This window comes from Chamaea fasciata, unplaced genomic scaffold (assembly GCF_029207755.1).
Source record: "Chamaea fasciata isolate MVZ Bird 193981 ecotype frontalis unplaced genomic scaffold, bChaFas1.0.hap1 SCAF_4, whole genome shotgun sequence".
Classification (NCBI taxonomy): domain Eukaryota; kingdom Metazoa; phylum Chordata; class Aves; order Passeriformes; family Sylviidae; genus Chamaea; species Chamaea fasciata.
Window position 1 is genome coordinate 73119621 of NW_027094089.1, and position 26928 is coordinate 73146548.

Genomic DNA, 26928 nt, shown 5'->3' on the forward strand with positions numbered 1-26928 from the left:
TGCTGCTGCCAGACTTTTATCCTGCTTTGTCCCCAGGTGTCTGCCTCTATCCTCCCCACACGGAGGATGCTGTGAATGCCCCTGGCAGTAACACACAGAGCTGGGCACCACCATGAGGGACTGATGCTCCAAACCCTAGCCAACCATCATCTCTTCCAGCAAGCCAAGGGAGCCATTCCCAGACTGCCACTGAACGTGGCGGCTGGGCTCTGGGAGTGGGGAGATAAGCAGCCATGAGCAGCAAACAGTCTCCCTAACCTGCTGAAGGGACCACCAGGACTTGGAGTGGGTGGCATGGGCACAGCCCTGAACAGGCACGGACTGGGCCTGTGTCTGGCTGGACTGCCAGCTCCTGCTCCTGCCTGGCCCATCTGCCCCAGCCTCTCTGTGGCAGGACAGGCAGGTGACAGAACTCAGTGCCACACAGGCTTTAGGGCACCATTTCCACCTGCTCACCTGCAGATGGGCTCTGTGTAACACGGCCAAACCACTGTCTAGGCACCTGGAGCCACCCTCCAGCTGGAGTCAAACGTGGGACAAGAAGGGCATGAAGAAGATGAGGGAAGGAAATAGAGATGGGGAAAGGGATGCCAGCAGTAAAGCAAGTCTGGGATTTCCTGGGAGGCTCAAGATGGAGCCAAACGAGGCACGAGGCACAGCCACATGGACATCTCAGAATGAAAACATCAGCAGAATGAAAACACTGATAGGTCATGGTCCAACTGCCAGTGCAATGGCTACAGAACTTTGTGGTATGACTCAGAGATTGGGGGATCAACTTTGGACTCTAACTGTTTACATGGTGAACTTCAGCTTTTTAACCTCAAAGTCCTATTTTTTGGTTTTGTGACTGGTCAAATAACTGCATCTCACACACCTCTGGCCTACTAGCTACCCTAAAAATAATTGGAGGTAAAACCATGAAAATACTTCTGCAGATCTGCTTTGCCTTTTTTCTCTTTCATAGTTAACTCTTATTGGCAGCTTTATGTAGCACATATCTAGATTCCATCTCCTTGAAAAAATTAAAAGCGAAGACCTCTGCAGAGCATTTCTTCGCAGCACAAAGAGGCTGAGGCTTCCAATTAAAATGGGAGGTCAATTGATATTTTCCAATTATCCTTAGAGATGGCATTTCACAGTACCCACAGACAACTTCAGCTGCTGGGTGCAGCTGCAGTGACAGAATCCACACCTGAAGAATAACCTGGTCATGCCCAGCCACAGCTATGACATGAGTCTGGAGGGCTCTGACATGAGTGGCAGATTCAGGGATCATAGAAACATGGAATAATAGAATGGATTGGGTTGGGAGGGACCTTAAAGTCCATCTAATCCAACCTTCCTGTCAAGGGCATGGACACCTTGCACTAGATCAGGCCACTCCATGCCCCATCCAACCCAGACTTGAACAGTTCCAGGGATGGGGCAGAGGCATAAGCACACAAGGAATGAGATTCCCACTTAAAGACAGTCACTGTTTTCCTAGGATTGACTGAAAGTACACGCATTTCAAAAGCCAGCAACTGAACGACAGAAGCACTAGTTATGGACTGCATGAGGCTGCTTTATGTTTTAATGTCACCCTGCAAAATTAAAGGGTGACATTATTATAAAAATCCAGTCCAATTGCAAATTTTGAAGTTTTTTCCTTCAGTGTTCAGTACACAATGTACAACACAGATGTACTTGTTTAACTTTGACTTTATGACTTATGCAAAGCGTCAGCTATTATTCCACTGCAAGTCTCTTTAAATAAACTTTTCTGAGACATGGTGAAAATGGATGTGGTGGATTAGCGGGCAGCAAAAGATGAGGTCATCTAGGCCCATTGAGGCTGTGTTTTGAGACCAACAATAGCCCAACTCCAGCAAATCCTCTGAAGTACACCCCCTTGTTTTCCACGCAGCCTGGATTAGTCTTGAGCTTCTAGATCTGAAAATACAATAACCCTTTCACTCATATATAATAAAGAGAAATAGACTATACTAAAAACCCCCAAACCTAACAGGTTTATTTACATGCCCAGCACATAGAACTCCTCTGTATTTACTATACAGAGGGCAAAACAATACAAAACAAATGGCAATTCAAAAAGAAAGGGTTTTTCTCCAAACTGGACGTGATTTGCTGTGTTCACAGAGGTGCTCAATAAAAGACATTCATGTCTCGACCTGGCAAACATGGAAGCCTCTGGTGGTATCAAGGCTGTATGTTAACAAATCTACATATTTAGGAGAAATATATCACAGTATAAGAATAAACAAATTCACATGTGTAACAACATACACCAAAAATTCCAGAAAACATGCCAAAGGAAAAGCCGAACACCAAGGGCTGCTCTCCTAATTCAGGATTGTATTTGTCTGAAAGTGAGGTTTATTTGAGGGAGATGCTGCAGCTGAGAGGGAGAATTGTTTTTGATGACAACTTCAGAGACAGGAGAATCAAGCTGGTAATAGACTGATTTTTATATGTGTCTCTGACAAATTAAAACCACCAGAAAATAACTGAACTTTTGATGTAAGTTTTCCAAAGTGTTACAGCAGCAGGAAAAAAACCCCAAACTCCACAGGTAACCTGTGTATCACATCTAGTTTGTGAGGAAGAGAGGCTCTACTTGACACAGAGAATTATGTGAGGAGGGCATTGCCAGACACACACAGACATTGACATCGGAGTTTCAGTTCCTTTGCTGAGCTGTTGTCACTTTATGCTGTGGGAACAATGTAATGGGGTCTTGAAAGGCTGGGAATGCCCACGCTCAGAAAAAATAAATGGGAAAAAAATCCATTACTGCTTAGCCTGGGACAAAAACCAGGCACGGACATGAGGAAAGCATGGATCACCACTGTATTTACTTTCTTCAGGAGCAGCCTTAGCTGTAAGCTGCACAGCAAATGCGCCACAGTTTGGAAACAAGCCATGGCAAAATGGCTGAGAACTGGGAGCTGCAGGCCCTGTCCCTGGATGCTGTATCAGGGTGACCCAGGTGTGCACAGTTCAATTTCAGTTAAAGACAAGACAAAAATTTTACAGCGTTTTCCTCAGCTACCTTAATATGAATTGAATTTAAACACAGCTTGATCTCTCACAGAAATAATTATTTTTTCACAGCTTTAAGAGATGAGCAAGATGAAGAGACTGTAGATCTTTCTGTAACATCTAATTTCTGGATTTAAAAAAACAATTCTGGACAAACCAGTAAGAATACAGCAACACAATCCTGTGCAGGGGTGGGCACCGCTTTACAACAGGCTGCAGAGTAGCTCCGTGGCATCGGCAGTGCTGTCCTAACCTGTTTTCCAGCCTGCTCACCCAGCATCTACAGAGAGCTGTGACTGCTCCCACCCTTTGGGGTGCAGCTGGCACATCCCAGGATTGCTCTTGGCAAGCATGAGCACGAGGCTTCACTGGGAGAGTGGGGCTGGCAGAGTGCAGGGCAGTGGCATCCCTGTGGGCTCACTGAGGAGTGAGCACAGAGCAGGGGCAGAGTGGGGCTGGAACCTGCTGAGGATGGCCAGGATGGTTGATGGCAGCCAGGACCAGCTGACATCCTTTGTGGACTGGCTGACAGTGGCCAGGGACCAGCAGCCACGGTGTTCCCATACAGCAGGACAGTGCCACCCCTGCCGTGGGTCCCCATCTGTTGGGGTTTGCACCTAGCCAGTGCACCCGCAGACCCCTGCACTGTCTTGGAATGCTGCTGGGATCACGACTGCTCCAGCCAGAGGAAGCTGCCCTGGTGATGCTCTGCGGCTTAAACAAACCATCACCTCTGGAGAAGCAGCACAGGATCTCACTTGATGCTTGTCAGACACCCAGCACCAACCACATCCCACCAGGCACCAGCCACAGCCTCCCCTCAGCGCCACCAAAATAAACACTGGGACTGGAAAATCTGGGAAATCTGTCCTCTCCGGCAAGGCACTTATCGCTCAGGAGTGAATTTCTCTGGTGCGTGCCAAGGAGGAAAGCCTTTTTCTATGTTGCTGGCAAAACTGTCAATCATCTTGATGAGCAGCAAATAAATGAATGCCCAATGATGGGATTCTATATTATCCTTAAAAAAGAAATCCATCAAATAAACATCAACAGGTAAATGTTTATACCCGACAGCCATCAATTTCAGCTATCCATGCAAAGAGACAGGTGAGCTGGACTGGTAAACCTCGAAATTAGAGAGGTATTAATCATCTGCTCCCAGCCAATATAAACAGATGTTATTTTTAAACAGGCAAAATAATCTTTTCCTCTGAAATTTATTTGCAACAGATAATGTTCTGTTACATTTTTAATCAAGCAGATGAAGTTACATTTAAATTGAAAATCTGCTGCACTCAACTAATCAGGCAAGTAAAATTCTGAGATGATTGAACAGCAGCACAGAGCACACCATTACAGCAGGTAAATTGTGAAATTTACCTGTCACACCACACGGCTCATTGTTCAGCCATTGCGCCTGCAAGTGAGGAGCACAGAAATAAGACAAAAAAAGGAAAGACACGTTCAACATATTCATAAATCCATCATATTTTAGGAACACACCATTAACAGTGACGGGAAAAAAAAATAAGCTCCACCTCTTTCCTACAAAAATGCCAATAAAGGTTTACACAGGTTACTCCTCTCTGCTTCATGCTCGTCTAAGTTGCGTGTCCGGATATGCTGAGATCAAGGCACAGCATGAAAAGCCTCTTGTATTTCTCCCATGATAAAATAAAAGGCAAGACCACCAAAAAATCTGAAATATCTTAGGGAAGAAACAATGTGATTTTTATGCCAGTCCATTTTCCAGTGCCCAAAGACATGCTGGGCCCAACTTCTTCACCCCTTGGCTCAGCACTAAAACACTGGTAACCGATGTCCAGGGCTTCACTGGTAACATGTTTATTTTTGCAAACACTGCTGTAGTAAAAGCAGCACTTGCCTAAATAGATAAAATACAGATTCCAGCTCCTGCCCTTGACAGGGACACCCTAAAATATTTTCTTACATGGAAGTGTCAGAAATGAGAATCTTTCATCTTAATTTTAAAATGAGATCTATATAGTCTTGTGCATGGCATTGATAAATTATGCATATCTACCTTTTTTTTTTTTTTTTTTTTTTTTTTTTTTTTTTTTTTTTACACGTCACAATGAACACAAACTGACAGTAGACATCTGGAGGATTGGCAATTATTAAAGCTCTAAGCTCCCATGCCTTTTTGTACCCCTGTGCTGTCCTCTGCACCCAACCCCATGAGCCACATATTAAGATTATTAAGATTAATTTATCCTTTATTAATTTCTCCTTTTTTCCCCCTCTAGGAATTCAATAAACAGTGTTATTTTCCTACATTATTATATTTGCTAAACAACTGTTCCTATAAGAACAAAAAGTTTTATGGTTACTTTAGCATGGTGTATCTGGGCTATTAGTTAAGGAAAGCCAATATTAGTTTTAAAAAATACAGTCATTCTACATTGCTATGTTTTAAACACTACAACAGTTTGGAGACTGCAGCAGCTTTTAACAATCAAAAATTCTCAAAGTCCTACGGTTCATACCTGGTCCAGTGTGCTCTGGTGACAATGGTGTCACTGCTGCACATACCTACACACCTACACAGAGCCTGTGCTGCTGTCACTGTCACACCAAGCCAGGTCTGGACTGCTTGTGCCATGAGCTCCAGGCACAGCAATCACAGAATCACACAGTGGCTTGGGCATGGAGAGACCTCAAATTTGATCCAGGTCCACTCCCTGCAATGGGCAGGGACACCTTCCACTGTCCCAGGCTGCTCCAGGCCCCAAAGTCCAACCTGGCCTTGGACACTGCCAGGGATCCAGGGGCAGCCACAGCTTCTCTGGGCACCCTGTGCCAGGGCCTCCCCACCCTCAGAGGGAACAATTCCTTCCCAATAACCCATCTAATCCAACCCTCTGTCAGTGTGAAGTCATTTCAACTTGTACTGTCACTCCAGGTCCTCATACAAAGTGCCTCTCCAGCTTTTCTGGAGCCTCTTTACATACCAATACAGTCAAAGGAGCACAGTATTTACACATCTTTCAACTGCTGCTGAAAAGATGGCAAAAATACTATTTTTCTTAAATGTGCAGGAAAGTAGTTCTTCACTAGCCAGGTGAAAAGGTTCTGCCCAAATTTCGAAAAGAACTCTGCTTATGCATCTTAAGGAGTTAAAGCAGTATATGTCCACCGTTAGAGAAATAATTTGAAAAAAAAGAGACACATTACAATACGGATCCTGATTTCACTAATATCGCTCAGTGTAAAGTATACCAAGCAGCCATTAGACAAAGAACGTTATTTGTAGCATACTACATTCTGGGCTTTATTCATAATTCATCAAATGTGAAAAAGGGAGCATACTGCCTCAGATTGTAGTGCTGCCTGGTGTGGAACAGCTTCTGACAGCCAATGCTACACAATGCCAGAGTGCCCCGCTGTCACCTGGGTGGGAAGGGTAGTTTGGAGTTGTTAGAGTATTTCACTAGACCCCTCCCACAAAGCTTTAAACAAACAATAGTTACAATTTAGAACAGGACATCAAAAACAGTTTTGCAGTGATGGAAAGCTGGGTTAGATGGGATATTGGGAAGAAATTGTTTCCTGTCAGTGTGGTGAAACCCTGGCACAGGCTATCCAGAGAAGCTGTGGCTGCCCCTGGATCCCTGGCAGTGCCCAAGGCCAGGCTGGACCAGGCTTGGACCAACCTATGATAATGGAAAGTGTCCCTGCCCATGGCAGGAAGTGAAGCAGAATGAGTTTTAGGATCCCTTCTGATCCAAACCAGTCTATGATTCTGTGATTCTACAAAAAATTAAAACCTGGCCTGTGCCAACTCACATGGCCATCACAGGTCATCAAGCAGAACACCTGATGGTGATATTTCCTAGTGTATGGCAGTACCAAGACTCTGGCAGGGCTGTGGGGTTGCAGGAGGGTGAAATGTAGAGCAAATATTCCCATTTTTAAAGACTACCACATGGCCATGCTGCTCTTCCAGTCTTTATACTCTCAGTGTGAACTGAAATGCTCCTTGCTACAATGACACACCCACTCACACCCTGGAGACAGGTGCAGCCAGGTGAGCTACAGCCTTGAATCCAGAGGACACAAGTCAGCAAGTGAGGTCAAGCATGTGTGAGTGTTTTGCTGAGCAAAAACCTCCCTGCTGTTCTCACTGGGCATTCACTGCACTCTGTTCAAATTATTAACTAAATGCCTGGGCAATTTTAACATTGAATTTTATTATTCTAAGTACTTTTTTCTTTCTTTAGTTCTCGTGGTTTGTGTGGGTTTTGTTTGTTCGTCTGATTTTTTTCCCCTCAGGGTTTAAAAGACATCAACCTACACAACAACATCACAGGTTTCAACCATGCAGGATGTACCAATCTCTGTCCCACCCAGGCAACTTTAAGCTCCAAGTCCTGAAAAATATCTAAGTTTGAGACAAGGTATACTATATAGTAACATTTGTTTTAAAATTCTTTAGGAGTAACTTCCAATGATATATTGCAATATATTCTTTAAAACTAATGTAACATTATTAGAGATAAGTATTCCCTACTTAAAATGCCCTGCCTAACATCCAAATATTTGATTCTTCAACTTAGTAACTATATCAAAGATTATTCTTGCACATAATTTTGATTTTAAAGAAAACAGAAGTTAGTCAGAATTATTGCAAAAGCATTGAAATGCTATCATGTTAAAAATTCAAATGATGTAAGCCCACGTACTCAAGAAAACTAAAAATTCCCTTAAAATGATAGGCAATTATTTTCTAGTCTTCAATACATCTGCAAGTATTGAAATACTGCATAAATTAAATTCTGCATCTACCTTAATTTCCTTAGCATTTAACATGTGTTAAAATTGGTTTCTCCCCAAAATCAGGGGGATAAATAAATATTGAAAACAACAGTAGAGCTCTCAATGACATGTTAATGATGGAACAGAACAAAACTTTAACAGAACCTCAAACAGAAGCAACCGCAACCAAAATTTGCAAGTTAGTTAAGAAAAGAACACTTTTTTTTTTCTTTTTTTTTTTTTCTTTTCCTTTTCTTTTTTTTTTTTTAATTAAAGGAAAGCTGCCACAGTGAAGACAGGAAATCGATCATAATTAGGACTTTTAGCTTCTAGAATCTGTGCTCAATTACAATAATACACACGAAAATATTTTTCCAAGATTTTGGAGGACAGTTTTGTACCATGTGTATCTGCTTTGACCTCACAGTTATGCTAGGGCTGAAAGAACATCATTTTAGCACTAGTTTTTCTTTCTGTAAAGGGCACCACAGTACTTTTAACTCTCAAATCCAAGAAATTTATTTGGTTTAAGTGAATCTCTGCAATACAGAAAGAAATAGGAAGAACTTCACTCAGTTTAGTAATTTAATAGTCTGAGCTAACATTAGACCTAAATCAAACTGCTGTATTTATAAATTATACATTTGTCACTTATTTGTACGGACCCACCTCAAGCAGGGCAGCCATGATTCCAGAAATAAGAGCCAAAATGAAAGAAAATGGACACGCACTAAAATCTCCTTCGTCCACTACGTTTTCCTCTTGCAGTAGTAACAGAAGCCAAGGGGAGGCTTCAGACCCACGGGACAGTGAACACCTGAACATGACTGCTCCTCAGGTGACCACCTGCACCACACCATGAGCAAATCTGTCCCAACACACACATGATGAGATCATGGCAACATGCTGGGTCACAGAGCAGGTGAAGACTGCCAGGAGCACATCGTACTCGAGGCTTTGACTGCGTGGGCCTCGTCTGAACTCACTGCAAAGGAGAAATTAAGTGGCAGAAATAAGGTTTAACCTTTTTAATGCCTGTCACTGAAGTTAGTTCCTCTGTGAGAACATACTTGCTATTAAAAGCTTTTTCAAAGTTTTACTATTGTTTTCCTATTTAAAACAAATAATAGAACCAGGTATTTAGCAGCGTGTGTTACGGATTTCAGCTAGAATTAAGGAAGCCTTGTCACTAAATAAGCAAATTTCCCTTTTTTAGCCATCGGATGAGCCAACGCCGTTTCTGTGGAGGAGCTGGTGGGGCAAGCTGAGCGCCAGGGGACGCAGCACAGCCGGGAGCGCTGCAGGCTCCTGTCGCTGGAACCGACTCTGCCTGTCCCCTGCAGCCCCTTCTCGCGGCGGTCTGGCACCAGCTCCTGGTTGGAACAGAGGCCTTCCCACTCAGCTGAGCTGGGCAGCAGACTGCTGCCACTCCTGGCACTCCGGGAGCCCCATCTCCAGGCTGTGCCTGCTATCTCCTGCACTGCACCCCCGTGCAGCACACCCCTCCCTGCTTCGATAGGCACAGATGGCAAAACCCTCAGCAGCCCCCTCGCCCACACACATACCCTAATGCATACTGAAGTACATCTAGTTAAAAAATGTGAGCAAAAATAACACGTTTCTGTCAGAGTTTACTCGAAAATTTGCCTCCTGGGTAGCGCATTTCTTCTTTTCAAAGGCTTAAATGCCCCGCAGCCTCTGCAGGAGTCTCTGCTGCGCTGGGGATGCCCTGTGCTGTGGGATGTTAATTCTTGAGGTAATGCCATCCTCTGGGTTACCTGCACTGCAGTCGTAAAATGTCACCTGCCCTGCAGGGATTCTGTACACTGCAGGGTCATCTTTGTTTAGGAATAAGAGGTCCCAGCCAAATACTCTGCCTTTCTAAGACTTAATTGGATTTCTGCTTTTCCAAACAGACAAAAATGTGAGATCCTCGATATGTCCAAGACCTCTTGTGTTCAAAACCCGAGGCTGAGCTGGAATCACATTTGTCAGGAAACTCACCAGTTTAGTTTTACAAAGGTGTGAAATTTAGACATCTTCATATTTACCCACTTTTGTCCTTAGGCATGACACTTTAGCAACCCACATATGCAATAAGCCCTAAACATCACAAACCCGCAAATTTGCTGACATCGAACATCCTCAAGCAACACGATTCAGGAGATGCTCTTTAATCAGCCATGGAAAATAACTTACGCCTGCAAAATGGCATTTAATAGCTGTTTTCTTTCTTTTTCTTCTCTGGGTGTTGTGGGGTTTTTTTGGTGGTTTTTTTTTTTTTTTTTTTTTTTTTTTTTTTTAATTGTGATAACCAATGTACATTTTAAGGCTACTACACAGCTGGCTGCTTTCTAGTCTTCACCATAGTTTTCAAAAAGCATGAATAATTTAAAAATACGACACTGACAGTATTCCAATTAAATAACAACCTGACAGTATCTTTCAAACTATCACATGTGCCACCAAAGGTATTACCTGCATAATTCCAAAGATGAGTTCCCTATTATTTGAAACTATGTCAGGGGATTACTTTGGGGACAGAGAAGAAAGGCCAAGGAGTGTAATTTGAACTCTCAAAGGTAGAATTATAGACCCTTTGGCAAGGTGGGAAGAGGGCATTTAATGCACTTTGGATGATACTGTAACTCACTGGTAGAATTTGAAAGAGGTGGATAAATTTTTAATCAGAAAAAGCAGAGAGAAAAAGAAAACCACACTAGAGAAACTACAGCAATGTTTTGCCTCCTTCAGGGTCAGAAATAAGCCTTGGGATGGAGCAACAGGATTGACTCTGTCTCTGTGGGACACACACAGAGCCCAAGCACAACTTTTGTCACTCTTTCCTTTCCCGGGACTGAGGATTCATCCTCAAGCTCAAGGATGAAATGTGACATTATCAAAATGAAGAGAGCGATTATCCCAAGACCACACTTCAACAATAAAACAAATTTCCTAAGACAGATCTTGTGACTGCACTAAAAAGACTGAAAAGTTCAACTTCCCTGATACAGAGCAGATACATGAGACACCAATAATTTTTAAGTTTCCAAAGTAACTTGTGCCTAAGTCTGTGTGAATTACTCATTATTACTTGTTGCCAAAACTCCCAAACAAAAGGAAAGCAATATTTTACTATTAAAGGAAAAAGTCATCTCACTGTGCTTTTTCCAACTTGTAGTGAAACAAGGATTTTTTCCGTTTTTCCTTCCAACTTACTTAGAGTTTTTTTAATAATCAAAACGTATTTTAAGGAATCTCTCTCCAAAAACAAAACAAAACAAACCCAAAACAAACAACAACAACAAAACAAAAAACCCAACAAAAAATCCAAAACAAACAAAACCAACCCCCCCTCCAAAAAAAAAAAACCCACAAACCCAAAAATCCAACAACAAAACAAATGGAAGTGGGAGAATCAAACCAAAGAAGAAACAACAAATGTAACTTTTAACATTTGTACAATTAGAGATACTATATATGCATAAGAGCAAAAATTTTGCTGTAAATAAATACACAGGGATGAATTTTGTTAAAATTTGAGTGTACAGAGATGAAAGGCACACAGGTAGCATAAGATACAACAAAGTATTACTTTGAAGATCTGTGTTTACACTACAGTTTGTGTAAATATTAAAGAAATTGCTCTATTAATTATGCATTAACTATTGACATTGGTCAATAATTAGAACTTAGAATTTTTAGTGTAGAGCTGGGTGAAAACAGCCTGATACCAAATCCTTGATGTCATTTTGATTTTCTTAATTTTTATTTTTTCTTTTCCTGGATAAGAATTGTTTGATGACTCTGATTTATCATTTGTTTTGTACAGAACTGTGCCTCATGTAGCATTTTGTTTTATCAACAAACTTTGGAATTACAAGAACAAAGATAAATGTTGGAAAACAAACCGAAAAGAACTTGCTGGCTGTCTAAATCCTCCATTCAGGCTTGAAGAGCATTTTTAATGCTTTTCTGTGTCCTTGAATGAATTGACATTTAACAGTAGTTTTCATGTTTTCCTTGTGGAAGGTAAGTGCAACATTAAAAAATAAAATGACCAGCTGGATATATTAAACCTCACCTGCACATCCCACCTGCCCAGTTGTTCCCTGTGTGTGCTTATATTCTCAGAGCAACTACAGGATAGAAGAGCAACACCTGAATGAACTGTTCTTGCATCTGAACACTTTCTGAAGCACTGACAAGGACTTTGGGGCATGTTTCCATTTATGTCTATTTTTTGAGTGAGTCTCCTCCCTGTAGGACACAAACTGGAGTGGTAACATAAGAACATTGACTGAGAAATGGTCTCAGTCTTATTGATGGAAAAGAGATCAGGTATTTGCCAAACTAAAAAGAAATAAAGTCTCAATGAGGTTACCCCTAATAAATTTTCAGCCTTTATTACGACACTAAAATAAAGTAGGACCAGAAAAATTTTCTTTTGTGAGAATTCAGTTCCTAAAGAGCCTGCTTTCTCCTTCAAATTCCTGCAGATTTCAAGCTTCACAAAGCCACGCAGGATTAGCCAAGCTTTCAAATTTTAAATTTCATGCGCTCCTTCTAATTATTTGAGTTCACTGGGAAATTATTTTCAATTCTAGAAAAAGGAAAAGTGTTTTTCAGCTTTTGTCCTTTGGAGATTGCACATGTGTGCCGCAAAAAAAAAAAAAAAATTACATCACTGACATACGTCACAAACATGTCAGTTGTGTCTAAAAACATAAAATCACATCACTGACACCTCAAAAACATGTCATTTGTATTCTCAAAAATATTTGTGCGGTCGGTTTGCAAAATAAATATTTTTCTTCACCAGCAACACAAGGCTGCCCCAACAAAAGATTAAATTATGTATAACTGAGCAACCCGGTCTGGTGGAAGGTGTTGCTGACCACGGCAGGGACATGGAACAAGATGGATTTTTGGGTCCCTTCTGACCCAAAACAGCGGCTGCCGGCTCCCTGCAGCCTCCAGATGCCGTGACAGGGACTGATGGCCCCTGGAGGCAGCAGTCTTTGGGGCCCACTCACAGCATCCTGTAAGAGAAACCACAGCAAAACACAAAAGACCGTGATCTTCAGCCACCACTAAATCACTCCATTTTTAGGGAAATGACAACAAAACCAGCACTGTTTCACCTGCATGAAGCTGCTCCTCAATATGAAAAAAACTCCTATCACAAAAATCCCAAATGAATGACCAAAGCTTGGCTTTTAGGCTTTGTTTTCAACAAAAGGGTAAGTTTTAAACACTTGGGCTTGCTGTCTGAAAATCTCAGTCACACGAACACATACCACAGATCCACCACGTGAGACACACACACCACCAGTGACAACAGAATTGTCCCTCTGCTCCAACTGCTGACTACGATTTCCTAGAGGGATCTCTTCACTGTTCTTTTTATGGCAAAACAAAGTTATAATAATTAAAAATTCAATGAGGACATCCCCTCAGCACACACCCATTTAGCCTAAAGTACAAACAATGCCAACTTTGCCTGTGTCCTGGGGAGTCAGCCTGAGGGGACAGCTCAGATTTGTGCTGGGCTGTCACTGGCTGAAGCCTCTGACATGGACTCCAGCGCTGGGAATGCTGCTGCCACTCTCACCGGCATATTAGAGGACACTACTGAAATTCCTGTTCAAAGCTGGCAACTTTCCCCCCTTTAGGTTCCTTTGCCAAGATATGCCATGGGAACATAAGGCAGGTGGAAATGCCAAATGTTCACACACACCCCCACAAACACATGTGCCTGTGCTCACACATGTGTGTGTATGTACATCGCCACATACGCTCGTGGGGAGAGGGAGGATCCCCCGAGCTCTGCAGGGAAAGTTTTAAAATCACAAGACACAGTTCCAGGCTTGGTGTCTTACCTTTGGGCAGCGTCAAGCCAGGAAGGGCAGAGCAGCATGAGGCAGGGACGGCCAGCACCGGGCTGGAACACACCCGACGCCTCACTGCCCCCGCTCCAGCAGGGTACAGCAAGCTCTGGTGTTTCACCATGCACAGAGAGTTTCAAAAAGAGACCGAAAAGAGCATCTGGCAGCTTCCCCCCATGCTCCCCCCTCACTGCCTGGCTGTTGAGGTTTTAAAGGAGTTGATGGAGAAAGATTTGTCCTGAGGATGCCTGGCTGTTCCCGGTGCCTCAGGGGCTCAGAGTAAGGACAGGCACACCAAAATCACCCACGTAGCACAATGCAAGATAGCAAACTACAGAGAAATCTGCCCACTTAGGGCAAAGAGGTGCTTTTGTGACTGTCACTGGAATCTGCTGTCTCTAATGGGCCTCCTCAGGCTCTCCGAGGGCATTCCCCTCATCTCCACTTCAAAAGTGTGAACAAAGGAACACCACCCACCACAGACACCTGAGGCTGTGCAAAGGCAGCACAGGAACATGCAGAACTAGCACCAAACTGATGACAGAATGCACCAAACCGGTGCCAAAACACACCAAACTGGTGACAGAAATAGCTCTGCAGCTGGTTCTGTGCACATGGCTCCCAGCAGTGTGCATGGGAGACATGTTACTCTGGGTGATCCACATCCACCAACTGAAGTCCAAGACTGGACAGAGAGCTTCAATTTTCGTCCTTCCTCACTGCTAATGTCACTGTCTGACAGGACATATTCTGGATAGCTGGGAATGAGGCATATGATGTGAAATCAGAGACGTTAGCAGAAGCCTTAGAGGAAAAAGAGTCAAACACCACCACCACGGAGAGGAAGAGGCTGAGCCTGGCAGGTGGGAAACTATCACTGCTACAAGTTGCCATGCAAAAAGAAACAGCTTAAACCCAAATTCCTCAACTACGAAAACTGTCGTGCTGGTGGGAAATGCTGCAGGGAGCTGAGGACCCTCAGCAGAGGAGCTGGAGTGTGCACCCACACTCACCAGTGTGTCCCCTGCAGTCACAATTCTCCCCTGGCAAAGGTTGCTGGAGTAAGGCTGTGCCACGTGGGATACAGTCACAGCAGACACACAGCACTCACCAATATGAATTCTGGAAATATCAATTATATACATTAACAGAACATAAAGACCACCACTGTCATCGCCCCAGGCCTTGCCACCCTATGACACAGGCATGTATATACTTGAACACACACAAGTGCTGCGGCAGCCTGAGAAGCTACTTCTGCATTTCCTCCAGATTTAAAGTGAAAGGAGTGACCACATACCTCTGCCTCATGAGCAGCATCACTGCAGTGGTGTTGCAGGGCGCAGGGTCAGATTTCTGTGCCCCTACACCTGGCTGCTCAGCTCAAACTTTACTTTTTCCCTACGTCCTTTGTATCCAGTATAGTCTCCACTGAACTTTTTAATTGCTTAAACCCTTAGAACTTTTCCTTCAAAAGGATTAAATCAGTTTCTCATCAGTGTTCAAAAATTCAGTTGCAGTATGAGAGTTTGTTATTGCCTGCAAGAAAGCCAAAGAAATAGGGACAAGGAAGAAAGATCAAACTGATAACAGAAAAGGCGGGGGGGGGGGGGGGGGGGGGGCAGGGGGAGGGAAATCCCCGTTTAACTATCACCAGAACAGAGAAAAAAAAAGTGGGAAAAGTGAAAAAAAGTCACACAGAATATATGACCATGTAAGCATGGGCACTCTTGCAGAAAACCTAGTCAGCAATCCCAAGTTAGAGGAAATTTAAATGAGAGCCAGGTCCACAACAGTGATGGAATCTGAACAGATACAAGGGGCTGCTAAGGTTGCAGGATGTGCTTAGCCTCGATCTCTTTGGATTTGCAAAGAAACTTTATTAGTTTTATTAATTTTTTTCTTAAATAATCAAGAGATTCAAGTGTATCCACATTACATGGTGAAGAAGATTAAGATTTTTTCTTTAATCAAAATATCCATATGCATGTGTTGTATCTTCCAACGGGTAGGTGGATTCCCACTGCAGACTCCCGCTCCAGGGTGCGTTCTGCTGCAGGAATTCATGCACAAACCACTCCTACCACATTTCCATGACGGCAGGGTTCCAGCAAACACAAGTGAGAAGAAAACCCCTCAAATCACAGGAAAACCCCCCAGATCACAGCCCTGAGCAGGGTGCAGTTCTGGGAGAAAACAAGCCCATAAAGGGGTTCAGAAACACATGAGGACTGGACTCCAGTCCCCATGCAGTGGTGTGACCTAGCAATGCTCTGTCCATCCCTCTAAGAGGAATGCAGCCCCAGCCCCACGGGCTGTGCTGGGGAGGGGCACTGAGTGCAGGAGCTCTGTGCTGGCATGGGACAGGCACAGCCTGGGCAGGACACCAAGGACCACAGCCTCCTCTGGAAGCCCCTCTGTGCCCAGCTGGGCTGCAGGTCACGGATGGCACTCTCCCATGTGCGCAGCTGACCAGCCCACATGAATACCGCTCGCAGCACTGGCTGCTCCTAAAAAAACATTGATTTTAGAGCAAGACATCTTTCCTGTGTGCTCTTCCATCAGCCTGAGAGACTCCTGGTGCCCACACTGCTGTGCTCCAGGCAGTATCATGGGGGGCTGAGGTCACCCCTTGAGGGGGACATGGCCACAGCCACCGTGTGTGGCCTCCAGAGCAACAGCCTGCGACAGCCAGACAAGCCACCACAAAGCTACCAGGGCATAAATCCCTGCTTTGGGGTTTTGGTGACACTGAAGCTGGTACAGGGATCACACCAGGGAGTCCTGCTGCTTTTAAGAAACGCAGCATACACCTCTACATATTAATGGAAATATGTCTAGGTATTAATAACAAAAATATTTTGATTGCTAAAGAAATTTCCACCTAGAAATCTTTTTTACTTCTGAAAGCAACTTTGGTTGAGATTGATTCCACAACTTGGGTATCCAATAAGCAGAGGGAAATGTACTCTTTACAGAGCTCTTCTCCGGTCCCGCAAAATGAAAAATTTATGGTAGTCATTTTTGTAGGAAAAAAATAAGCTGTTGCTACAAATCACAAGACTCCAGAACAAAAACATACTGTATCATGCAAAGGTCACATTCAAAAGCAGCTGTCAGGGAAAAGAAGCGAAGCACAACTCGCTGGGTTTTGTTATTATTTTAGAAATAAGCTTACACCTTTTCACCATTTAGAAATAAACTGAGGAATTTGAGTAATAGAACACAGAGAAAAGAAACACAGATGTGGTCAGATTTTTGAGTAGTTTCTGCCACACAGTCAAGATAAATTTAAGTTCAATATCTAGAAGAAGCCATTTCAAACACTGATAGTTCGTAAAGGGCATCTCCCTTTTGATAGCAATAAAACAATAAGTCAAATTTATCGGAGACTGCTATTTCCATTCTGACTCCATAAGCTGCAGTTACTGCCACTAAATAGAAGACTCCTTCCTACATTATTTTTCAGGGCAGAGGCAAAAATAAAATGCTTTCAAATTAGTTTTCTTTTCCATTTGAGGCATGTTCTTATGTTTTCTTTCACTAAATGTTCAAACACGCTTCTTTTTTTCTCTCTTTCATTTTACAAGTGTTCTTTGGAGTCAGAAGCAGCCACGCACAAACTTGCCAAGCCCAGACTGCAATCATACTCACACCCAGCCTAAGAGAAAGGGGCCAGGCGGGCAAAGGATATAACAGAGAGAAGATAAATTGCTTTTTGTACCCCTTAGTGGCCGGACATCAATGCTGCAGTTCTGCAAGCTGACTTTTCAAAAAAAAAAGAAAAAAAAAAAAAAAAAAAAGAAAAAAGAAAAAAAAAAGAAAAGAGATTAGGATTGCAGCTATTCACGGGAGAAGAAATATGTTAAAAGGAAGGTTTTAATGAAGAAATGGATGAAAGACTTCCAACTACCGGAGATTAACGGTCTTATCATATAAACTCTTACTGCAAAGCGGATGGAAGGGGTGGGTGGGGAGGACACTCCTCCAAAGACATGGAAACTCTGACACTGAAAATGAATTCTCTGCACTAGTGCACGGCACAGTTTGTAATGATTCTTTCTGCACACTTTATTACAGACTCTTAAACTTTAAAAAAAGAAGAGTGCAGATTATACCAAAGACCTAGAGTTGCTGAATTACCCATTTTTGGAACACCCTGTGAAGAAGGTAGGGCTCTGTAAGCACAGCAACCAGCAGCATCAGGCAGTTTTCTGACAGTCATGCCAGGAAAACCACCAGCGACAGGTGGGAACACACAGGCACCTGATCCTGCCTTTTGGCAGTGAAACCAGGAATTTTATAGAAATACAGCCAAAAACATGCTGTGGCTTAGTGTGGTATTAGACAAGCAAACCCCAAAACTGAAAGGCACCTAAAACCATAGGGAAGCAGGGAAGAGAGGGGAGGGAAGACTTCCATCTGCATATGGAGCACTGGTACTCGTGGACTAGCCACAAACCTGTAGGATGGCAGCTGAGGGCCAAAAGGTCAACCGTGATCTGCCACCAGGACCCAGAACCCATGTCCCACAGCCAAATACCATCTCTTTCCTTCACAACAGATGCTGGTCATTGGAGCTGGAGAGCTGCACAGGGGAAGATTCTCTGTGCACTAGAGGTATCAGGACAGCATTATTTGTTTCCAGGGAATATTAAAATAATAAGGTTGTTAGACAAGAGCAGGTTAGGCAAGTGAGGTGTAGGGGAGTGAACAGAGTAAGGAGATCTGCTCAGCTCCTTTCCTTATGGAGTTGTTTCTGATGCAATGGAAGCTCAGCATCTCCATTCAGGGACTCAGATGTGAAAACAGACTCATCAAATGACTGACACAACTGGCTGCTCTCACAGTCAGAAAACTGTTCACGTTTCAGTTCCCTTTTCCAAGGGAAGCAAACTGGACACTAGACACACCACAACACTGTCATGGGTGGTCTGTTCAATGTACAGTCACAGGCAGTTCCAGGGAAGAAGGGAAAGGCAAGGATTCCCGAGTTCTTACACACTATGACCATCCCTACTGATACCACAGGCCCATAAATTTTAATTATAATACAGTGCTGTCACCAAAGAACCTATCTCATTCTCTAGAAACCCTGAAAACAGAACTGTGCATGTCTCAAAATATTTTAAATGAATGAGCAGAGAATATCTCTGAGAGGATAATTTGCCAACATACCCATTTTTAAAATACATTTCTTTGAACTGAATATTCTTATATTCATGTTTCAGCAGAGTCATTTATAGAAATGCAAAATCCCAGAATGGTTTTGGTTCCAAGAGGCCTTAAAGATCACCTTGTTCCAAACTCCTGCAATGGGCACAGACACCTTCCCTTAGACAAGTTACATGCTATTGTCTATAGGATGAGAGATAGTTCAGTAAACAAATTACAGTTACTCTACATTAGGAACATTTATGGCTTCTCTTCCCTACAACTATTTTGATGCTGTTTGGGTTTTTCATTACACACACACACCTAAAACAGAATTTATTCTAAGCCTATGTCTTCTCATGGAGAACACAGTGTATTAGAAAAGGAGCAGCTGAACCAAACTTTTGTGCACCACAGTCATTTGAATTGCATCCACCACAATCTGAAGGGGTTTGGAGAAGGCTCTGGCCTACTATTGAGAACAAACCAGAGTAGGAAAAGAGCAGGTGTATTTATGACCTCATATGACTACATCTGATTTCCCACTAAAACATTTCAAAATGTGTTTATATTGCCTACACTCTACGAAACAATTTTAGTTCTGAACAGTGTGGCCCATTCACATGGTGCAGGGAAATTCTAATCCTGTTGTCTGCTCTCTGTGTGGCTTGCTTATTGCCAACATTCACTATGAACCAGAAACATGCCAATACTTGTCACAAAAATATGATATAACTTAGCAAAAACTGCCCACTGGTACCAAACTCCCATTTGATTTTTAATAGCCCCCTCAGTCAGCACTGGCACACCTGCAAGGCAATACTTAGAAACTCTTAGAAGATTTATAAGGAGGAAAAAATGACATGCACTCCAAACATGGCGTGCTTATTAGGGCCTCTGACACAGTGACAGAGTGCTTTAAAAGTCTGTGTAGCCACAAACTGTGCTAAGTTATGCAAAACCACACACAATTCCAGCAGAAGGTTATCCAACATTTATGGTCCTGAAATATGTTTCACCAAAGAAGGCGAAGCCTATTCCTCAGCTCTTCCCTCTCAAACAGTGCAGCAGCATGTGAACAGCAGCACTGTTTATAGACACTGTGACAAAAAACTCCACTGATGTCAGCCTGCAGATTAGTGTCGCAGAATGCTCCATTCCATGAAAAACCTCCTCACTTACATGTGCACTAAATAAAGTTACAGCATACACAGTCTTTTAACCTCTTTCAAAGCAGGGTCTATCTTACTTTATTTATAAACATCTCTTTTTTTATTTCTTTTGCCAGTCTTTGTAAGAGTCAAGGTTTCCCTCAACCTGGCAGGGGGGATGCTGTTCCCAGTAATGGCCTTTGTGCTCCAACAAACCAGTGAGCAAGAAAAATCCTGGCTGATCATCCAGCAGAGTTTGCAGTTACTGGTAACACAGTGTATATTACACACAGTGGTTATTACAAACACTTGCCTAAACTCTGTCACACTGACCACCACATTTATGGACCTTCTTTGCTGTAATATGGAAGAATGTTTCTCAAAACACCAAAATGTCAGACTTCAGTGGCTGGCGAAATACCTTTCTGAATTCAGTGCAGAATCCACACGAGAAGAGTCAGTCAACTTCTGATGAACAGCCCAAACTGCCAAGAGTATTGAGGGGGCAGTCAACTGCTGAATTCAGGCAGGTGAACTGCTCAGGTCTCCCCCCCACCCCTTGCCTCCTTCCTGTTACAGTTCATCCTTGTCCTGATTTGAAAGGTCTCTGGTCTGGCACACAGCAACTTCTTATACATTCCCAGAAACAGAAAATACATGGCAAGGTTTAAAAGTTCACAGTATAAATCACTCAGATATTACTTCTAAATTTCTACCAGGAAAAATGCTTTTTTTACTTCCATATGTCATACTGCTGAAATAAAGGCACTGAAATGGTACAAATAATGACCATTTCATTTACCACAGCTTTGCATCTATTGCCATGCACTGATTTGATTTCTGTTCATCTTTCAAGTACTGACATCAGTGTCATTGCAGACAAATTGCTGTCCCCATACAAGAAAAAACAAGCCAATAAAAAACACTAACCTCTGTGGACAGGAGTGGCACAGCCCTCAAGGTTCAACATGATGTCTCCATCCCTGTCATCAACACCAGCTCCCAAGAGCATCCAGCTTTCGACGTTATCACTGTCAGAGATCAAGCTTTCCTCCTCCTCTGAGCTGTTGTCTATCACCAACATGTCATGCATGGCTTGAGGTCCAGCAGAACAGATTGGGGTAGGCCTCCCACTGGTGCTGTTTCTCTGCATTGGTGTGCCCACACCAGATTCAGGAGGACACAGGGCATTACATCCAGCAGCTTTGGTGTGATTTGGTGTGGAAGATACCGGGTGGATGTGTGCTTTACCTTGAGCTGAGGAGCATCTTGACCTCCTTGCCTTGCTTTTGTAGATGCTGTCTTCATCTGGTGTATCAGACAGCACAATGATCTCGGGCTCTTCTGAAAGCTGAGTACCACCATCAGTGAGTTCAGTGAGCTTCTCATCTTCATCCTGTTCCTCAGTTAGACCTGAACTTTGACCCATGACTTCTCCAACATCAGCTCCTTCATCCATTTCCAGTGTGCTGATTTCTCCAAGATCCTGGGAATAGTGGATCTGGCTATAGAGATGAAACTCCACCTCACTATCAACACTCTGCTCACTGGATGACTCCTCAGGATAAAGCTCATCTTCGTACCCTTCAGTGTTCTCAGGATCATCATACCCGGCAAGCATTCTGGGAAGTGAAGAGTCTGAGTCTACAAAAAAATCAAACCGTTATATCAGAATGGTCATCAAGCCTTCAAGTGATGCCTTTGGTCTTCTTGAAATTGCTCAGGTGAGTCCTAGAGCTCTGCACACAGAACATTAAACTGAGCAGATTTAACAGCTGCCTGTGCTCAAATGTGGAACAGCAAAAGCTACTTAAGGATGCATTTGCATCAACCATAACTACTACTTCAGTTCACCTACTTTGGCTTCTAAAAGTGGCATTTTATGAGTTCTCCACTCCCACACCAGGGAGATCATCTGGACGCTCATGGACCACACCCAGAGTGCTGTGTTCACCTTGGGCTCTCCAGTACTGGAGCAAGGGCAACAAAGAGGCACTAAATCCATTAGGGATTGGAGCATCTGTTGTAGAAGGTCAAGCTAGAACTGCTACTGCACCGGAAGGGAAAGCTCAGGATTTATCCACGCTCACAAACACCAGGGGGCAGGGGGAGTGAACAAGACAGAAGCACAGCACTACAGGCCCAGCAAGAACTTGAAAGGCAATGGAAACAAAATAACAAAATACAGGGAATTCCACATAGATGTAACTCTGTTGCCCACAAAGGCTGTGGAGCCTCCACTCTCCACGATCTTCAAACCCCCAGCTAGGCACAGCCCTGAGAGCACTGAGAGCTCCAGGTCACCCTGCTTTAGGTCAGGGCTGAAATTGCCAGAGGCTCTTCCCAGCTCAGCTATCCTGTGATCCCAACCCAAGGATGCATGTGCTCAGAGATCACAACCTGCTCCCTTGCAAGACAGGTAATACAGGGACATTCTAAAGTCACCCTGCCTCCTTGAGACTACCTTACTTTGTGCTCATGGCCACATGATGCATGGAGTATAGGAAACTGAACAGTTCCTCTAAAAGTCTGTATTTCTGTGTTACAGTTACTCCCATGGAAGTCATCCACCTTTTTCTAGACATGAAAACTGCCAGATGGAGTTCAGCTTTTTGGCTGGGGAAGAAGAGTTGCATGGTGCTGTTTAAATCCACTTAGTTGCACACACATTAAAAAATCCAAATTTGTGAGCTTTGTACAGAAGTAACTTGTGTAATGACAGTATTTAAAGAACCCAAAGGTTCCTATTATGAAGGCTCCCCTCTCTTACCCAGGTTCCTAAGTAAACGTAACACCTAATAGGCTAAATATGTGAAAGAACAAGGTGGGAGTAGACACAATAAATCTACTTTACACCACTACCTAGCTTTAGATGCTGCAGAAAGGAAGAAATAAATAAAACAATGGCACCTGAATGGCTGTAGTTCGAAAAACATCTGACAAACCAAATGAAGGCCCCAAACTTCAACATTTTTGTCAACTTCACATGGGGTCCCTGCTTCAAACAGGTTGCAACCTGCTCCTATCCACACAGTGAGAACAGAACAGAGAACCAATCAAGCACATTTGCAATATTAACATGTGGTTTTGAGCTAAGAAACCTTCAGTAACGTAGGAAAGTAACAAATCCTCCTGAAGATGCTGTGTTCTTAGTGACACTCCAAAAGCCAACTGAATCCAAGTACTCCTTCCTCCACTTCTGTCACCCAGTGGATAAAGTCACACACAGTAAGCAGTGACCACTGCTAAGAACTTGCAGCTGAACAACACTGATGTCTCTGAAGCATCCAGGGAGCTGAGTCACAGACACTTCACAGTGCAGGCAACAACATAAACAGGTGGCAAGCACTACACTCACTTTGATCCATCGCTCTCAGCAGGTCAAACAACAGCTCCTCCTCCTCTCAGGTCCACACGTAACTGGGATAATGAAGGGCTCTTCCTCTTGCTCAGCACGTACACCAGGCCACTGGAAAATGAGAAACATTCAGCATCACAACATCATCTGAAGACTTGTTGCTCACCATTCTCACACTCAGTCTACAGCCATCCCTTTCCTCTTCAGGAAAGAGAAACAGCCACGTCAGGTATCTGACATCAAAGCAGACACAAATACAGCCTCAAGGAAAGGGAAGAGGAGCCCAACAAAGTCTTGCTGTTTTTCAGACTGTCAAGCTGAAGGAGTCTCTCACTGAATTCATACAGGTAACTCAGAGAAAGACCTGACTGCAACTTCAGATTTTCTTTTGCCAGTGAGAAGGTCAGATTATGGGCAAAATTTTTTTTTTGCATAAAATTACAGAAGGGTTTTGGCTGGAAAAGACCCCTAGGGTCACTGTTCTCTCAGCTGTTCACCTCTAAGTGCCACAGCTATCTTGCTTCCAGCTGGGCTATCATAAAGACACTCCTCACATCTGAGTGTGAAGAACACAAAAAAAAATTAGTCCTGCAAAGACAACCTGATTTGATAGGCTGCAGGGAGCAACAACACACTGGCACATTCTATTTTGGAACTAGATTACTTTACTTAAAAAAAACCTCCAAACACTCAAACTTCAAACCCTTGGCAACAGCAGAACCCCATCCCTTTATCAAGAAGAATACCACTCCTACCTGAACACAGACTACAACCTTCCTCAATAGCACCTGACTGCCTCTCAGGTAGCCCCTAAGTAAGGACAGTTCAAGTAAAGGGCTACCAATGTTAAAATTTTAAAAATCACAGATGTCTGAGTTCCTTCTAACCATTCCATAACAAAACTGCAACTGGCTGCACTTGGCAATGACAGGGATAATTTTCAAACACTGCTCACCAGCATTTTTCATCTGGCCCATTATAAACCTGACATCCCATACATGGTGCAGCAGCAGGAGTGGCAGCAGCACCAGGCAGTCAAAAGGGAGGTGCCACTGGCAGCTCAAAGCAGGGAGAAAGAGCAAGGCCGACAAACAAGAAACAAACAAGTTAATTAGAATACCTCAGCCAAAATCCCAAAGTGGGTTTGGGTGGCTCAGGTCTCACCCATCTAGAGAAGGGACTTTGAAGTAAGAAGCTCACAGCAGTCCTTCCCATGTCATTCCTGTCCACCTACCTTGACCCTCCCTGTCAACCCCTCCTTTTCACTGCTTAACTCCAGCATTTCTGCTGCTCTTGCTTTCTGAACTTCTAACAGCTTCCAGAGTTCATCATGCTTAACTTCAAATACTGAGATTTCTTTAAAAATTCAAACAAAAACTAAAACAAGATTACTTCTTCCATTGCATGTGACTTTTTGGACAAGTGTACTGTTCCCATCACAAATCATCAGCGAATTCCAAATATTTCCTTAAGTATCTCATTCTCCGCTTGATCTCCACAGTCAAATCTAACCCTTTTTAATAACAGCTGCACTGAGAATAGGGAAGCAAACATGCTCTCTACTGCCTTGGAAGACAAAACACAACCCTACTGTCAGGCTGTTACAGATACCAACAACAACATGAAAAGAAAAAAGCTCTTTCAAGAAAATTACCTTACTATCTATCAGTAAGGTAAAAATTACCTTATCTATCTATCTAGCTGACCAGGGGTCAGATACTAGGACAGTAGGAGCCAGACTTTTTGTCAGCTTTAAATTTAGTTGTATTTGTGATACATAAACTGCCTGGTGCTTCAGACTGCTGAGACTCAGACACTGCAGCAAGGGCATAGTATGAAAATTACAAAGAATTTAAATGTTCCAGAGCACACGAATGACACCTTTCATTTCAGCTGCTGTAGCTGCTTTTGCACCCTGCATTGCCTGGATTCCATGAGAAAATTACCATCATGAAGCTCATGACTGGAACGAAAATCACATCTGAAAAGGTATGAAAATGTCAAGCCTAAACGTATTTATAAAAACCTAACCAAAGATATAGTTATTAACAGAAGCCAGTGTCAGGAGACTGCTCTTCTTCCCCTGCTCTGTTTCTGTACCCAATGTGATTCCAGCCTGGCTGTGCCTCACAGGGGCAATCCTGTGGTTCTGAGAGCAGGTGAGAAAGGCACAACCCTGATCTGTGCCCAGGTGAAACTGCAGCTGTCAGTGACCTGTGGCTGCCCCATCTGGAGTGGAGAAGCCGTTGCAGAGGAACACAGAAAAGTGTTAGGAGGTGGGTTGGGAGCAGCGTGTGCCCTCAGTTTCCATGATCAAACAGCGATTTTTGGCTAAATACTCAGATGCAAACCCTATCCTTGTCCCACTGGCTCTTTGAAAAGACACAACTGTTCTGGAATTTCTTTAAATGAAGTTTAAAGAGAGAAGCAAAGCTATGGAGAAGAGGTCGGCATTTTTCTAGTGGCAGTTATACCTTCAAGAGATCACGGAATTATCTCTTCACACTCGAACCCTGGAAAATAACAAAACATTTCACGCTTACTTCAAGTCTTTCAGAAGATTTTCTTCTTCCCACAGGCATTTTTCAAATCATGTTTAAGAGTAACGTGCTTTTCCTTGGATCCTAGGGTTGGATGTGGTCTGGTGAATGGGAATAAATCAGGAATGGGGACCCCAGGGAAGGGGAGGGACATCCCAGGGGAAAGGAATGCGCACCCCGGGCACCGGTGGCGGCCGAGGGAGCACGCGGAGCACGGGTCCGGGCACACGCAGAGCCCTCCTCCGGAACTCCAGGGCCGCTGGGGACTGGGACTTGTTCCCGGGGTTGCCGGAGGGACCGGTACACGCCGCAGCAGGAGGTTGGGCCAGGATCACCGGGACCCCGGGGCCGGACCGCGGGGCGATCCCGGTTGCGCAACTGCTACTGGGGCGGAGAAGCCGCCACCGGACGTGGGGGGAATAGGGGCCGGGGCCTTGGGAAGTGGGGCCCGCCGTGCAGGGCGAGGTCTCGGTCGGACCGGGAGGTGCCGGAGCCCGGTGGGGCCAGGTGCCGGTAGTCACGGACGATACTCACTCCCTGCCGAAACGGGAAATCAATCGGTATCAGTACTCGGTACCGGGACTGACTGAGTGACTCACTGACTGGCTGACTAACTCACCCACTGCCAGTGCTCAGCGCTAGGACTCCCTCAGTACCGGTGTTCCGTTCCGGCCGCGCCGGGACCGGTCGAGCAGGAAGTGGATGTGGCCTAGCCCCGCCGCCCGGCCACGTGCTTCCGGCCCCGCCCCGCGCCCCGCCGCCGAGGCCCCGCCCCGCCAGAGGCTCCGCCCCCACGCCCACAGCCCCGGTCACGCCCCCAGGGGTCTGGGCGGATTTGGCAGGGTGGCGCTGGTTTGGGGAGAATTTACCGAAAATCGGGTGCGCGGGGCCGGGGGTTTCCAGAGTCTCGCAAGCCTCGGGGTGTGGTCTGCGCCCTGCCCAGTAGCACAGTCCTGTGAGAGGATCGCGCCTCCATGTGCAGAGCGGACAGAGTCCGCGCCGCGCCGGGCACGGCG

General features: G+C 44.2%; 1 protein-coding gene across 3 annotated transcripts in view; it reads right to left on the reverse strand.

Annotated features, from left to right (window-relative positions):
* Nucleotides 1-26622, reverse strand: part of ZCCHC7 (zinc finger CCHC-type containing 7) — an 86489-nt gene extending 59867 nt beyond the window's left edge. Inside the window, exons 1-4 of one of the 3 annotated variants that reach the window (XM_066181989.1) lie at nt 26532-26622; nt 25847-25885; nt 23373-23483; nt 20945-21658 (exon numbers count right to left, since the gene is read on the reverse strand). In XM_066181989.1, the coding sequence (XP_066038086.1) occupies nt 20945-21658; nt 23373-23382 (724 nt within the window). In that variant the 5' untranslated portion in view covers nt 23383-23483; nt 25847-25885; nt 26532-26622. Of the gene's footprint in view, nt 1-20944; nt 21659-23372; nt 23484-25846; nt 25886-26446; nt 26465-26531 lie in introns of those variants that run through there. The other 2 variants (XM_066181991.1, XM_066181990.1) reach the window with 2 other exon arrangements.
* Nucleotides 26623-26928: the final 306 nt, after the last annotated feature.